The sequence below is a fragment of the Dreissena polymorpha genome, chromosome 3 (genome assembly GCF_020536995.1).
Source record: "Dreissena polymorpha isolate Duluth1 chromosome 3, UMN_Dpol_1.0, whole genome shotgun sequence".
Classification (NCBI taxonomy): Eukaryota; Metazoa; Mollusca; class Bivalvia; order Myida; family Dreissenidae; genus Dreissena; species Dreissena polymorpha.
In genome coordinates, this window is record NC_068357.1 from 42,300,992 (window position 1) to 42,316,795 (window position 15,804).

Consider the following 15,804-nt stretch of genomic DNA (forward strand, 5'->3'; position numbering starts at 1 on the left):
ATTGTGTAACACTCTCACCCCCTTCAAACTGCAAAGAGAAAACAGTGCTTTTTTGGGTGAATCTGTGGTCGAAATCAGACCATATTACCCGAACAGTTTACTTTTTACCAAATGACTTCCTACAATTCCAAATTGAAGATTTAAAAATGTAATGTATTTTTTCTTTTTAATAATTGAAACATTCAATCTATCTTGTAACCCAGCTGTTTGAGTTGAATGCAACAAACAATTATTATTATTTATTTAATTTTGAAGCATTTGTTGAACGCACAAAAACATCATCCACTCTAACAAGATTACTCAAAATCAAAGCGCTGAAGGCACAGAAGTTATTTGCTATTGCATAATCTTAGACACAACTCAGTTTTCAAAATTATGTCAGGGGTTTCACTGTCCCCAAAAAAGTTGTTGCCACTTTTTCGCAGCGTGAAATCTGTCGGTTTTTCCAACCTTTTTAATAAGAACAATCATTTAAAAAACCTTACTACATTAATGTCATACTGTATTATTGATTCATAAGTCATACCTTCATAAGTCTTAATAAGCTTTAAAATTATTGGTATACAAATAACTTTTTTTTTCAACTTGATAAACATGATAAACTTGATAAACAACACAGATAACCAAAATAATATAATAATGTTAACATCAATGTATTAAACAGTAGGCTGCATAAATGTTTCAAAATTAATTATTTGAACATACAATCACACCAATGTACATCATTTGAAAGGGAAAAAGAAATATAAAACATCAGAAAATAAAGAACTTCTTTTCAAAATGTTAAACAGTTATATTTGGTCATTTGGACATGATATACATCAGCTTCTGTTGTTAAAACGTTTTCTGTTAGTGGTGGATGATTTCCAGGTTCAATTAAACAAATGTTTTTCACGCCTATTTCCTGACAGAAAGGCCCAGGTAATTTCCACCATCCATTCTAGTTGCCTGAAATAACATAAAACATATTTTTACAAACTATCAACAACAAACCAACACATAAATGTCCCTATCTTTTAATGTCCGAATTTTAACATATCCGAAATATAGTACATAGAGTGAATGTTATACTTTTATTTCAGAAATTGTTGGTATCTTAATCAAATTATATGTACATTCCCAGAACATTATAATAATGAAACTATTAAACAGAAATGCTCACAAATATCTGTTGAAGTTTTTATTTGTTTTTGTGGAGAAATTGTTGTTGTTGAAATTAAAATAAATGTTTTTGCAAGCCCCATGGCAATGTTTTTGATTTAAGAAATAGCAGCCCTAATAATCATTATAATTATTGATGGTCGTGACAGTTTGTACCCGTGTTACTTAATTTATTGCTCAATATCATAAAGGAGCCGTTAATCCGATAATAGCCCCATAAAATTGACAATAACCATTTGTAACACTTACACGCTTCAGTGATTGCACTCTGCACTGTAGGTCGCTCACATCGTTGTAAATCAATATTTACAACTGACAGATGCTGGCCGCTAATGCTCGGTCACGTGCTTTCGCTTTGCAGTACATTTTCGGATAGGATTTTACCGATTTTTTTTAATTTAGGGCCAATGGCGATCGACAGCGAAACCCCTGTATGTTATAGCTTTTTATATCGCAAGTTTGAAATGAACACAACCCATTCAAATTTATAAAGAGTGTGTCTTAAAGCAAAGGTCGCGATGTGAGTGCACTGTTTATCCTCATTGATGTCATAGAGATAGATAACTTACACAAAATAACAACAATATGTCTCTTTTTTCACAATGGGATGCTGCACTGGCAGCCATCTTTAGAGTTTTGCTAAAGAATAACAAGCCTATAATAATGTACATGTTGTGTTATGTGTATCTAATACTTTATCCATTTTCTTTAAATTATAGAGCAACAATTTTGCCCACACGACAGACTTTTAATGCAGCATTAACATGATTAAGCCCCCTTTTCCCTGAAAGCAGCCAATATGTACAGATTTCAATGATAAACTGACCAATGTCATCGCACAAGCTGAAATAAACACTAGACTGGCCAATATCGTTGCACAAGCTCTTAAACCTATTGTTTACATACAGGCTGTCTGCTGCAGTGTACCAGTGGTAAAGTATAAACAGACAGTGGTTATGGTTCCTAGCGTAGTGAACAGCAGACTGACTTGCAGTTATCGTTCCTAGCGTAGCTAAAGCAGACTGACTTGCAAAACTGCCTCTCTACATTAGTAAATACAAATTGTCCCAATTCAGAGGGCCCCATTCCCAAATGGTGAAAAAAATAACACACTGAATAAAATTTGATAAATATGACCACTGTATCTAATCATATTAGTAAACATATCAATAATATATTGCACTAGTCAGACTCACCTTTCAAAGGTTAATGAAAAACGGTTGTATCTGGTTTTTGTTTTCTTTTTCAGATACAAGAGTTTCAGATTATTTGGTAAGCATAAATGAGCCTTGATCTGGAAAAATGGGGCTTAATGCATGTGCGTAGTGTCAGCCCAGATATTCCTTGAGGCTAATTAGAGACAACACTTTCAAGTTTTGGGGAATTTTGGTTTGAAGTAAGACTTTTTTAAATGAAAATCAAGTCAAAGGGGAAAGTGTTGTCCCTGATAAGCTTGTGTAAACTGCACAGGCTAACCTTGGTTGACAATTTACTCACATGCATTAAGCCCCATTTTCCCTGTTTCGCGTCAAAACCACAAAACAACTGATCAACCACCTGGTTGATTATAGTTGAGACCTAACTTAAGATACTCATTTGATCTCATCTTACATACATAAACATCAAAACACATAGCAAATCTCATCTTTAAGTTACCAGTCAGAAGGCAATATTACTCAAGATGGTAACTTAATCAGGCATTAATAAGACATGAAATTAAATATAACAAGGAAATGATATGTGTAATTTAAGAAATTACATGCTTTTTCTATAATGAGATTCAGAAGATTAAACATGTAATGGGTATTTAATTGCCAAGTTATCTCTAAAATCAGTTGTTCTTAACCTGTGTTGCAGAGTTTGAAATACCTTTCACAACAATGATATCTAAGATATCAAATATATGTATATCTATGTACATAATTACAATGCTTGGACATGTTAAACTCATGTATCCATCTACAACATGGCTAAGGTCACCATAAAATCTTACCAGACATGAGATACTTGCAATATACTGTTTGTGCTTCGTGCTGTTGACTTTTGAGCCAACATTTTTCCATGAAATTGTCATAATTATGTTTTTGTTTAGACATACAAATCATGACAGGAAAATTGCCTTTCAAATATTTGCAAGAGAAATTAAGGAACCTGTCATCTATTTGATTAACAAACTCAATTAAAAAAGATGTTCAACAAAGTAGACATGTTACGAATTTGAGGCAAATTGTCATGAGTTCCCGGTAGTGTGTGACATTAATGTTTCTGTTCACACTGTAGCTCCAATATAACGCCGGGGGTGCTAGGATCCCGTTTTTTCTCCAAACTTCCATTTCTGATTACAATCCTTGTTATACAACATGTATTTGCAGAAAATGCAAAGATGGCGGCTATCACAGCTTATCATTGCTTTATTCAATTCATCCGTTTTACCGATTTTAATCGCTTAGATGTTAAACGACATTAGACAGCTAATTGGTGTTAATCTGTTGTGTAATGTCAATAAAGGTGTGAAAATCTCATGTGTCAGTGTTTATTACAAGTATTACATAAATTATCAGAGCAGTTTGGTGCGCTCATTTTTAAGACTCGCGCAAGCAAAGGAAGATGACCATATTTTTAAGGAGCCAAAGCATTAATAAATGAATTACCTTTTTATGTTTTGTATTTATTGTCTATTGTATATCATGTGTATAAACTATATCTGTGTTATGGTTTATTATATGCTATACATGCTTGATAATTAATAGATTTTTCTGAATGTTTAATCTTTCAGTACGTATAAGAGAAATTAATTAAATAATCCAGCAAAAATGTGTCCCATAAATTGCGATTATCATTATATATTAATTTTAAATATTTGTTGTTTGCATGTGACTTTATTAATTCAACATCATAAAACATTGTCACAAATTGGTATTAAATTGTAAATGTTAAAAATTCAAAAATGAACTCTTTGAAACAAGAATTTGGAGCCCAAAACATGTTTACTCCAAGGGTTCACGAGTTTGAGGAAAACTACTCACCATGGTAACAGGGTTGGCAGAGTTGTCTGGATACACCATCCTGAGCACCTGCCGCTTGAAATCCACCAGGCAGTTGTTGCAACCCTCGCACATTATGCCCGGTGGATTTGATATCTCCTTTTCTTTCTGACTCATACCTTGACCTCTGGGCATGGGCGAAACGTCGGCCTGGGGTCGTATCTTGTTGCCATGGTTACCAGAAGTGACTTTCTTTGAAGGCATTAATGAATTTGAAGGCAACAATGGCTGGTGGTCACTCTGCGGTGACAGACAACGCTTTATTCTACTTTCACTCCCTGGTAAGGATGAAGAAGGCGGGCGACCCAAAACAAATGACATCTCCTGATTCTTGTCGCAGCTTTTGTCATTCAGCGGAGATATTGTACCAAGAACAGTGTAATCCATCACTGCATAGTCTTTCACATGATTCTTCACTGACTTTGGCATTTCTAACGTCTGAATGGTGTCTGGGATCTTAACATTATCCAGCTCACTATCCTCATTGTCGTGATCTGGATCTAGGAGAGTGTTAGCACCAGCAATAAACTGCTCATAGCTTGGTATGTTCTCATTGTCATTTACGTTGTCATAAGTTTCAAACTCATCATCACTGACACCATTGATTTCTGACAAAGATTCTAGAGGTTTATCCAAAACATCTTTGTTCGATTCACTTCCAGTTTCAGTAACATCCATTGCAAACTGGTTGTCACATTTCATGACTTTATCTGTGTCAAAACTGTCCTGAACTTGAGCTGTTGCATCAAGCGTATGTGATTTTATCAGGATTGGTTTGGCAGGTATTTTTGGTGGGGTTGGTTTAGGGATCTTGCAGGAGTTTCTAGGGGTTGGGATACGCCTGATAATGGCCTGTCCCCCAAACATGTTGGCTGCAGACTTCACACTAATGGACTCACTGAGGGGCTGACTACCTTCTTCCATCTGAAAGCAGGCATCACACATCAGTCTGAGAAATATATCACTTTTCTATTTATTAAAGCTTTTTCTATAAGCAAAATCAATAAAGGATCAAGTTCTGATTTCCTGTAACAAGAAATATATTTTTAACAAGAAATATCTTCTATAATCTACAATATACTAGTGCACATAATGAAAAATTGTAGTAATTACTAAATATGAGAACATAGCCTTTAAGTACAAATGCTCTGGCTCTGACAACCTTCTAAAAGTAAAGGGGAACACACAAACTGTATTGATGTTAAGGTTGAGTGTGAAAATGTTCTATCGCTCAAGCGTTTTCATTAGAGATAAAATTGTTTCATGCTGAACATGCAGTTGAGGTCGTTGCATAACACGCTGTAGTATCCCTTGTCTTACCCTATTCTTAACAAAAATATAAAGTCGATTGAATTATCTATTAATGTTAATGTGGTAACTGTTTGTAGATTGCATGTTTTCTATTTCAAAAAGTTTCTGGCCTACTGGCAATAAATTTGTATTCAAATTTCATTGGACTCTTACAAAGGTCAGCTAATTTAAAGGTGAAAAGCTGGGAAATTAATTTAAGAGGGGGATGTGTCCGAGAATTCTGTAAGAAAACATCCTATGACTTCCTAGACAGAAATCATAAGGTCTGTGTCAAAACTTTGTGATAAACAATTACGTATGGGCTTAAAGAGACCTTTTCACAGATTTTGGCATGTATTGAAGTTTGTCATAAAATGTTTTATATTGATAAATGTAAACATTGGATCTAAAAAAATGTGGTGTATTTTATACTTTATATAAGCAATCCTCGTAGTATTACGAAATTTAATGACAACAACAGAGCTCTCCAAATTATTCAATCGTTTTGTGTTGCAATGCTTTATAATTTTCAGGTTTTTAAATCTTCAAAAGATGCATATAATGGATATTTTAGAGCATGGTAAATATTCAGAGTTATTGTTTTCTCACAAATATCAAAACAACAACGAAAATAAGCGAATCTGAAACATTTTTTTATTATTTTGTAAATTGACCAAAACATGAAGTTCCCCTTTAACAGAGCTTAATAGACTTAAAATTACACAATAATTGAAATTGTAAAAGTAATTTTCTCTTATTTCCACATCACATGGTTTACTACAATTTAATTTACAAGCTTCATAGTAACTATGCATTAAAATTTTGACTATCTACAATTATTTTGCAATAAAATTGGGAAAGCAATCTCTTGAAAATTGCTTAATGAAATGTATGCAAGAGAAAAAACAAGATGAAGTATGAGTATGGACCTTTACAAAACCTTCCCTCTCTGACTGGGCACAACAAAGAGACATCCCTTCATCTCAAGTAAACATAACAGCCATAAAAGACGATTATCCAGCTTCAATTGACGTGTACGGTCCCCGAATCAATATGAAAAGATAGTTAAAGATAGCTATTTGCATAAAAAACACATACATATCCCGTCTGTATGACCCTTTATACACTCTTAATCATCCAGAAGCATACTTTATTAAGCTTCTAAGCAACATGCCTCATCCATGGGGAAATTAATCACTGACTACAGAGAAAAAAATGTTGTTTGTTTATCAATGATATTTTTCTTTAAGGCAAATGGGCTCTTTTTTGTTTTTTCAATTGGTTGATTAATAACGACAGAAAACAAAAAAAAACAGCACTGATTGCAATTACAGTCAAGTTTAACACAAATGTGTTTTCAATCATTAATTGCTGCAGAAAATCAGGAAACACATTTATTTTCAAACACTTATTTCATCCCTGTATTCTTTGTTTAAGGCCTTAAAAGCATTTCAACATCAATAACTCTGGAGGATCAGAATTCTCATCTGTCACGTGTTTTAATCAGGTTGTCAGGCTAACACAATAATGCTGCCCATCGCCAGCTGCTAGATGTCGATGTATGGCGAGTCCTGGTGGTCACATGCTGGTCACATGACCCGACAACACGCCTCCTGTCTGGACACCGGTCAGTAATAATAACACAGAGGATTAAGTTACCCTTAGTCAATCTCTTTCACTAACAATACAATACCAATGTTAAATTTGTTTCAAGATGAAAATCTATTCATGAATAAAAGCTTTAAGCTTAAACTTTTAATGACAGGGTAAGTGAAATTTATATAGATGTAGATTTGTTATCCCTGCTCTACCCACCAAAATTATATCCACCAAAATCTTTTTCTTTTTTTTTACCATACAAGATGCTACACTCAATTTCGCCATACTTCCTATGTGAACGTTTGCAATAACATTTTTATTGGTAAAATGCAGAGATTGGGATAAAGGTGTGCAGTGCGTTATATTCCCATTAAAATGAAAAACTGCGCATCATTTCCGTATTTCAATGTGCACCATTACGCAAAAACATTTCATACCGACTTGTTTTGTTTATCATAAGCTTAATAAAACGATCCCGTCAATCACTTTTTGGTGTTACCGCACGTCTATAATAGACATTCACAGTTTGTTTTACATTATTTAATCAGACTTCAATAGCGCGGTAACAACTTGACACCTTTATGGTATGTTTAATCCGATTATCAATAATTGCGCGAGCGGAATGTGTGACACCGAACGTGCCGTGCTGACTAGGTATTGTAATTTACACGCCTCAGGCGTCTTGAGAATTTGGACCGCCCGGTGTACTCAATGTATTTTACGTTGAAAATGACGAATTTGAAAAAGATAACCGTTTTGTTTCCGGTTTTGAGAAAGTTCGGTATATGCAACATTTTGTTACAAAGAAATAGAAGGGGAAAATACGGGACTGGCTTGACCGTTCTGATCGGGAGGTTTCGGGTATTCGGAGAGTCCGGTATTGGCTACTGTATAAGATAAACTACTCTTACACAAATTATTTGTTTGCTCTTACTTAACTTATGAGATCATTCATGAAAAAAAAAATCAAGTAGATCGATCCCCGCGTTGTCGCCGTTATGTTCGTTTAAGTTGTTGTTGTCATGAAAACTCGTTGATTTACAACGCAAAACGTCTTATTTGAACTGACGTGAAATAATGTAATCATTTTTCGAATTCGCTTTTGCTATTTTTTTGATAATTTTATCTAAAGTTTAATGTAAGCAAGTGTTGTTTTTTTACTGGAATTGTAACAAAGAGTCAGTTAAAGTCTTCCGAAAATTTGCACTCTGTGTGAATTGACAGTTTTACATCATCAAAGGAAAGCCGCTTCCTTTCTGAAGCAATAGTGACCAATTTCCTGCCGGTAAAATTCGCTTCCTTTGTCTAGCAATCAACATGCCAAATCAATCGTGTGTTTGTTCCTAAATGGCAATTGTCCTATTTAATAATAGCATGTGCATAGCTCTGCCTTCGAATCTCTTGCAGAGAACGGAGGTCACGAGTTTAGCAGTTAACTGAGCAAGTTTGTTGCGCAAGTTCAGTTCAGATTTGCCGAAATTACAGTTCTTAACTATGGCAGACGCCAGTGTTTACCAAATTCCTAAACACATATTATCATAAATAATGGCAGTGTTTTATTGGATCATTTTAGTACTATAATATCGGGATTGTTTAATATAATTAACATGTTAAACAATATAGTTGCGTCACAGACTCAGAAATAAATTTGATGGGGTTGCATATTTACTGACGCTGATTTTCCTATTGTCTGTAATTTTACAAGAAATAAATCTTGAGAAGTGCCCATTCATTTTTGCAAAGTGCAAATTCAACTTTGTAAGTGCCGATTGTTTTTTTCATCTATTGGGTAGTAATCCCATCAGAGAAAAAAAATATCCCGATCTCTGAAAATGGCAAATTTGAATAAGTCTATTTCCAAACGTTAGTCAATGTCAAGGTTAAACTGAGGTCAGGTGACATGGGTGATGATAGTTGTCAAAGACATCATCAATGTAAGAGGTCAGGTGACATGGGTGATGATAGTTGTCAAAGACATCATCAATGTAAGAGGTCAGGTGACATGGGTGATGATAGTTGTCAAAGACATCATCAATGCAAGTATCAAAGCTTTGTAGAAAGCATTATTGATGTTAGATATTTTGAATCAACCTCATACAAACAGACAGATGGAAAAACAATCTGAAAGGTCAATATCTACATGCCTCTTGGCATCAGTAGATGCCAGGAGAATTACGAAAATAATTATAAAAAAGAACTTATCAAGTAAACAAACTAACTTTGAATACTAATCTTCCATGTTAACAATATAGTATATGTTTGTTAACCTCTAACCTTTTGCAATCTACCCAATACTAACTAAATGTCACACAAATTCATCTGGAAAAACTCCATGCATCTCCTATGTATCACAAACAGCTTATTTGGTAAGGAACTTGCTTTAAGAATATTGCTCATGCACACTCACAATCACTATTTGTTTTGTTTCACGTCAGCAATTTTTATCATCTCCAGAGACAAGTATAACAACATCACAAAAAACACAAAGAGATAATAATCCAAGGAAAGCATAGATCAGCACAAAGTCATCATGTTCCCTACCATGACATTTTATCTACATCAATTATTAATTTATAGCCTTTGTGCCACCTCAAGTGAAACAGATCTTCCTTTCAACTCATTTATCAAAGCTCTGGTAGATGTATGTAAGGCCAGAATTTTTTAATAAAATGATTTATAGTTTGTACAAATATGTTTTGTGTTATTTCAGACAACAAGAATGGATGGTGGCAATATCCTGGGCCTTTCTGTCAAGAAATAGATGTGAATAAAAATATTATTTAATTGAACCTGGAAATCAACCACCACAACTAACAGAAAACATTTTTACAAAAGGTGTTGTTTTAGAATTTGTGAAATTTGATAACAAACAGAAGTTGATGTATATCATGTCCAAATGACCAAATGTATAAACTGTTTAACAATTTGAATTGAGATGCTTTATTTTCTGATGTTTGATTTATTTTTCCTTTCAGATGATATATATTTGTGTGATTCTAGGTTTTAATAAATAATTCTGAAACATTTATGCAGCATACTGTTACATTATTGTTAACATTATTATATTATGTTGTTTATCTGGTTTATCAAGTGGAAAAAATGTTATTAATATAAAAATAAAGCTTTTAATATTAAGACTTATGAAGGTACTTATTGTTATTTATGTATTAACATACGTCTCAGAGTAATAAAAATATAGTAAATGCCATTATTCATTAATGTAGTATTAAAGGTTCCTTAAATGATTGTCCTTATTAAGTTTGAATTACGGGCGGTTTTCACACCGCAATAAAGTGGTGACAACTTTTTTTGGGCCAGTGAAACCCCTGAAAAGCGTTTTATTATGCTATTTGTATTTGTCTTCGGTATTGATTTTTACTGGACAATAAACTAAAAATGTTTCTTTTAAACCTCAATAGCTTATTTGTTGTTTGTTGAGAAAAAGTATTTTTAATGCAACATTTGGATTCCTTGTGAAAAAAACCCATGGAGATGGCAAGTTTCAACCAAATGAGACATTTAAAACAAAAAAATAAATTCAAATGATAGCCAAAAAACCTAATTTTGTTTTACGCACGAAGTCCGCAAAACGCACAGGTAATAATGACCAAAATGCTCAGCAAAAAATCATCGAAAAGTTTATTATAGACAAGTGAAAAAATTGCATAACTTTTGAACTAGTTAAGATATTTTTAAAATTCAAACTAATTTAAAAACTGCACATCAAGACCTACAGTCTGATTATGATCATTTTGCACATCAACATGTTTGAAAAAAATCATTGTGGTTGCTTCGTAAAAAGAACTTCATACCATATTATTTTTAAAATGAGTGCATATTTGGTCACTCATCTTTTTTTCTTTTCTTTTTCTCCGTCCTCCTACCCGACACTTTTAGAAAAAAAATCCGAAAATCATTTTAATAAAAAAAATTTGGCCTAACATTTTTAAAATGAGTGCATATTTGGTTACCCATCTTTTTTCTTTTTTTTCCGTCCTCCTACCGGACACTTTTAGAAAAAAAATCCGAAATTCATTTTAATAAAAAAATTTGGCCTAATGGTAAAAATGTGCTTCCCGGGGATTTCCTGAAAATAGTGTGGAATTGAAAGTGAATTTCTGTAAACAATTACCCTACGTTTGGATGGAACTAATCATCATGATAACTTATTTAATTTCTCTTTTTGTCTGTTACGTTTTCAATTGCATTTTAGCAGACAATATTTAAATTCATATTGTCCACAAAAAACAATGAAGTGAAACGTGTATTGTTCAATTTGTCAAAGCGGTAAATTATTCAAAAGATCAATAGCACATATATGAACACATGTGTATAATTTTCACACATTTTTGCACCAAATAATAGATAATCATACTTAAACTGTCAATTTCTCCAGTTATGGTTAGTCTCTTATCTATTATAATTGAACCATTATACAATTAGCACATAGGCCACTGCCATGTTTGAATGTCAAGAAAACGATCTAGACCGAAATGAAAGGCTGGAGAAAAAACAGGAGCCAAGATCCCTCCATTATATTGGATTCATTATTAAAACAGAGCGCGTTATATTAGATTAAGCGCTTTAACAGAGTGCATTATATTGGATTCAGCATTAAAACAGAGTGTGTTATATTGGATTCAGCATTAAAGCAGAGCGTGTTATATTGGATTCGGCGTTAAAACAGAGAGCATTATATTGGATTCATGCAGTGTTACAACAGAGCACGTTATATTGGAGTTACAGTGTATTATGAATGAAATAGAACAATAATGTGATTGTGGAACTTTAAACCACACATTAAAATTTAATATGTATTTGACTCCAGTATTTAGTATAACCCAACAACTATAACATGCATTTCTTTGTAAAATTTCAATTACAGATCAAAGGAACATCACACAAGGGTCTCCAGTGACACAACGTGAACTACAAACTATCTTATAATTTTATTTCACTCAGACACTTGGATCTTTGTTACAAAAGCATGATGATGAAGTCATGAAATGAAATTGAACTGTCTTTGTAAAAACTTGTCTAAACCTTGCCAAACACAAGCTAATGGGCAATGTAAATTGTTTTCAAGGGAAAATTTATCATGCTTGATTTGCTATTAATTTATTTTCATATATCATTTTTATAGAACATTAGATAAAAAGATACATTACAAATGAGTGATTTGTCTAAAATCTGTATGCTGCCCTCCCACATGTACCTAATATATGCAGATAAATTAATAGCTAAATACCTATACAGCAATTTTTTTCCTTCTTTATAAAGTACCGGAAAACCCAAAAACCTCAAATACACCAATTTCCCAAAATGAAGACTTCACGAAGCGAATTTTCCCAATTTCAGGGTTTGCGCACAATTTTCCGGATTGGGCTGGTACAGGTACTTTTCCCTAGCGGGCAAATCGCTGCTATAAATGCAAATATAAATAGTTTTGTATTAATGTATGGCCCTGTGCCTTGACTTTTAACTGTTGACCTCAAAATCAATAGGTTTTGTCCTTTCATCCCAAGAAACAAGCATACCAAGCAGGATGATGGCAGATAAAGCATTCTCTACATAAGGTGCTGAAACATGATTTGTATTACAAGACCATATAACCTTGACCTTAGACCTTTTGGCGTAAAAGTCAATCATTGTCGTCCTTACCTACCTTAGTAAACTTAAAATCTATATCCATGAACATTGAAGAATGCGTTCTGAAGATATCATGTAAAAACAAATTTAACATAAAAAGTCACTTTGACCTTAAACTTTTACCTTTTGACCTCAGAATTGAAAGATGTCTACCTCATCTTCCAAGTTTATTCAAGCATATTAATTTGAAAGATAATTGGTGAAAACAATACTATATTTAAAGACCATTTGACCTTGAGCTTTGACATACAGATATCCCAATACATTGTTTTTTCTTCCTTTCCTCACAATGAACAATCATAATAATTGATATGATTGTAGGGCAAACTGTTCTCTTAATATTGGGCAGAAATGGTCAATGAACTTAACATACAAATATACTTGCAAATATACTTGCAGAGAATAATATAACCGCAGATAAACATAAACTGCCATTTAACAATTATATGAAAATTTTATTTCAGATATACATGGCCAAGATTTTAGCAATACAAATCTAACTACATAATATAAGATATACAGCTGACTCTATAACCATAAACAAAAAAAAGCACACACACACACACAAACACATAAACATATTATTGTAAAACGCCTGTGAAAACTTTGCCTTAAATCCAAATGTTCCCACACCAAATCTGGGGCAACATGCATGGCTGTCACCTTCAGTACAAACCATGTGGAAAGTAATTTATGTCAAAATCACAGGGAAGACAAATTTCATCCATAAATCATTCAGCTTCCTTGTTGATTCATATTGTTTCATGGACCTGTCCTGGACCTGTCTGCTAATCATAGACCAGGTACACACACCTGTCTCTGCCAATTAATTAACCTGAGGTAATGTGTTTCATACTGCTGCCATAGTGTGCTTGCTCTGGTAAGCTACTTAGGCATTGGAAAATAAACAATATGTGTAGTAAGAGCCTTACAACAGCAAAAACTAATAATACCTTGAGATCCTAACGATAGGATATAGTATATCAATCATATAACAAATATGAAATGTTGAATTAAGATTCTTAATTGTATTTAGACGAGAGACCAAACACGCTGTTGCCCATATGTTTGTCCTGCCGCGTATGCTTTATGATGACAATTCGGCTAATGTCCCGCCAGCACCACCTTTGAGACCGCGTGTCAGTAGCCGGGCTCTGTCCAGCATGCAGCTTATTCAGGCAGTCAGTGCGCGCAGCTCAAAGTACTTACACGTCTCTCTTCCGGCTATGGATTTTTGTGTTTAGGACAATTTGTGTAGCTTTCATATGTCTGCATACCTGCGTGTTATCAATTGAAATCATCATTGAAGAAGAGGTCGTTAGAGACAATAGTGACTTTCAGTTCGATAACTGGGCGGTAGACTTAAAACTACCACGTAAAGTTATTCAGCAACTCCGGCAAGAGGAACTCATTACCAAAGAGGCACTGCTTCTTGTCGAGGAAAGCGATTTGAAAGCTCTCGGTTTGCCATTAGGATGCACTAAACTTATCATCCAAGAAATTTGGAAATGGAAGGGCAGCGTATCTCCTGCGTCTGGGAACCAGCTGAGCCCGGATGCAGCTTCACTCGACGGAGCTGGTAAGTTACTAGATGACCTTCTTATCAGCAGCAATGGAGTTCTAGCCGGTGGCGAAGAAACACCCACATCTACTTTCATGGACCCTCGGTCCCTATTGACAATGAAGTCAACTTCAAAGAAAGCTGTCCATATAACACAGTTCCTGTCAGAAGTGACGAAACGCCGATGACAAAGCAGCAGGAAAGATTTCTTATTACGTTCTTCGGGCACAAAGACAATCGTGCTAAAAACAGAAGAAGATCATCCATACCTTGGTGACCTCCTTGAGGAATGGGGTGCCGCAAATATGAGACTCTTGAATTATTTGCTAGTGACAAAAGAACTCAAAAGAGAGGATACTGAATACTATCTGGCTTACACAGCCGAATCTTCAAATTTGCGGAGAAGTATGAGTGGAATAGTGTCCTTCACTACGACTTCCGATAAAGAGAGCTCCAAGCTGAACACCAGTTCAAGTAGGGCACATTTTCCCCGTATATGGAACTCCAAATACTAACGCCTAGGGTGCAAAAGACCTCATACCAACTTGGCACAGGACCAACAAGCAAACAGGAAGACTGCAAGATATTCAAGGTCAGAGGGGAATGTCCATTCGGCAACAGATGCCGGTATCGCCATAACAGAGCGACCACCTCTGACTCCCAAGAAGCAAACAAACCAAAAAACCACTAAACCGACCTACGTCTTTAAATTTTGAAGCATGGAACCGCCATCTACCGACCGATTACTAAGATAGAGAATTTTATTATCAGGAATAAAGCATGGATTTAATATTGTGGATACAGATCTCATATTGGACAGTGTCGAAGTTGAAAATTATTCATCGGCCACAAATCTTAAAATGCGCGCGCTTTGTGAAGCCCAAATAATCACGGAATTAGAAAATGGGCATTACAAAATCGTCGATGATAAACCCCTGATCACCTCGGCACTAAGAGCTATCCCCAAGGGACTTAACTCCTCAAAAGTAAGACTCATCCATGATTGCAGCCTACCGATGGGACAAGCCGTTAACGATTTCGCAAGAACTAATCATTTTAAGTACCAGTCAATACAGGACGCAGTCAGAATGATAAGTCCAAATTGTTTTTTGGCAAAGCTGGACCTGCAAAACGCGTATCGTAGTGTTAAAATTCACCCATCGAATTACCAAGCTACAGGAATAAAATGGCGATTCCACAGCTCATCAAAATTCACGTACATGGTTGACACTAGACTGCCATTTGGCGCTGCTCGATCCCCTGAGATATTCAACAAATTTACGCAAGCCGTGCGAGTGATAATGAAAATGCAGGGACATAATTCTATTGTTGTGTACCTGGACGAATTTTTAGTCATTGATAAAACTTATGAAGGATGTCAACGTTCACTTTACGCACTAATGAAACTAGTACGTGAGCTTGGGTTTCAAATAAATTACAGCAAACTTGACGGCCCTTCCTGAGGAAATCACCTTTCTTGGCCTAGTTTTAAACTCCGTT

General features: G+C 34.7%; 1 protein-coding gene and 1 long non-coding RNA gene across 2 annotated transcripts in view; one reads left to right on the forward strand and one right to left on the reverse strand.

Moving 5' to 3' along the window:
* Positions 1 to 15,804, reverse strand: part of LOC127873841 (kinesin-like protein KIF26B) — a 258,849-nt gene that overhangs the window by 214,734 nt on the left and 28,311 nt on the right. Inside the window, exon 2 of the mRNA XM_052417894.1 lies at positions 4,188 to 5,129. Within this exon, the coding sequence (XP_052273854.1) occupies positions 4,188 to 5,129 (942 nt within the window). The remainder of the gene's footprint in view (positions 1 to 4,187; positions 5,130 to 15,804) is intronic.
* LOC127873847 (uncharacterized) lies at positions 1,501 to 10,414 on the forward strand. Its single transcript, XR_008046415.1, has 3 exons — positions 1,501 to 1,592; positions 7,003 to 7,122; positions 9,805 to 10,414. It is a non-coding gene; the product is annotated as an uncharacterized LOC127873847 (long non-coding RNA).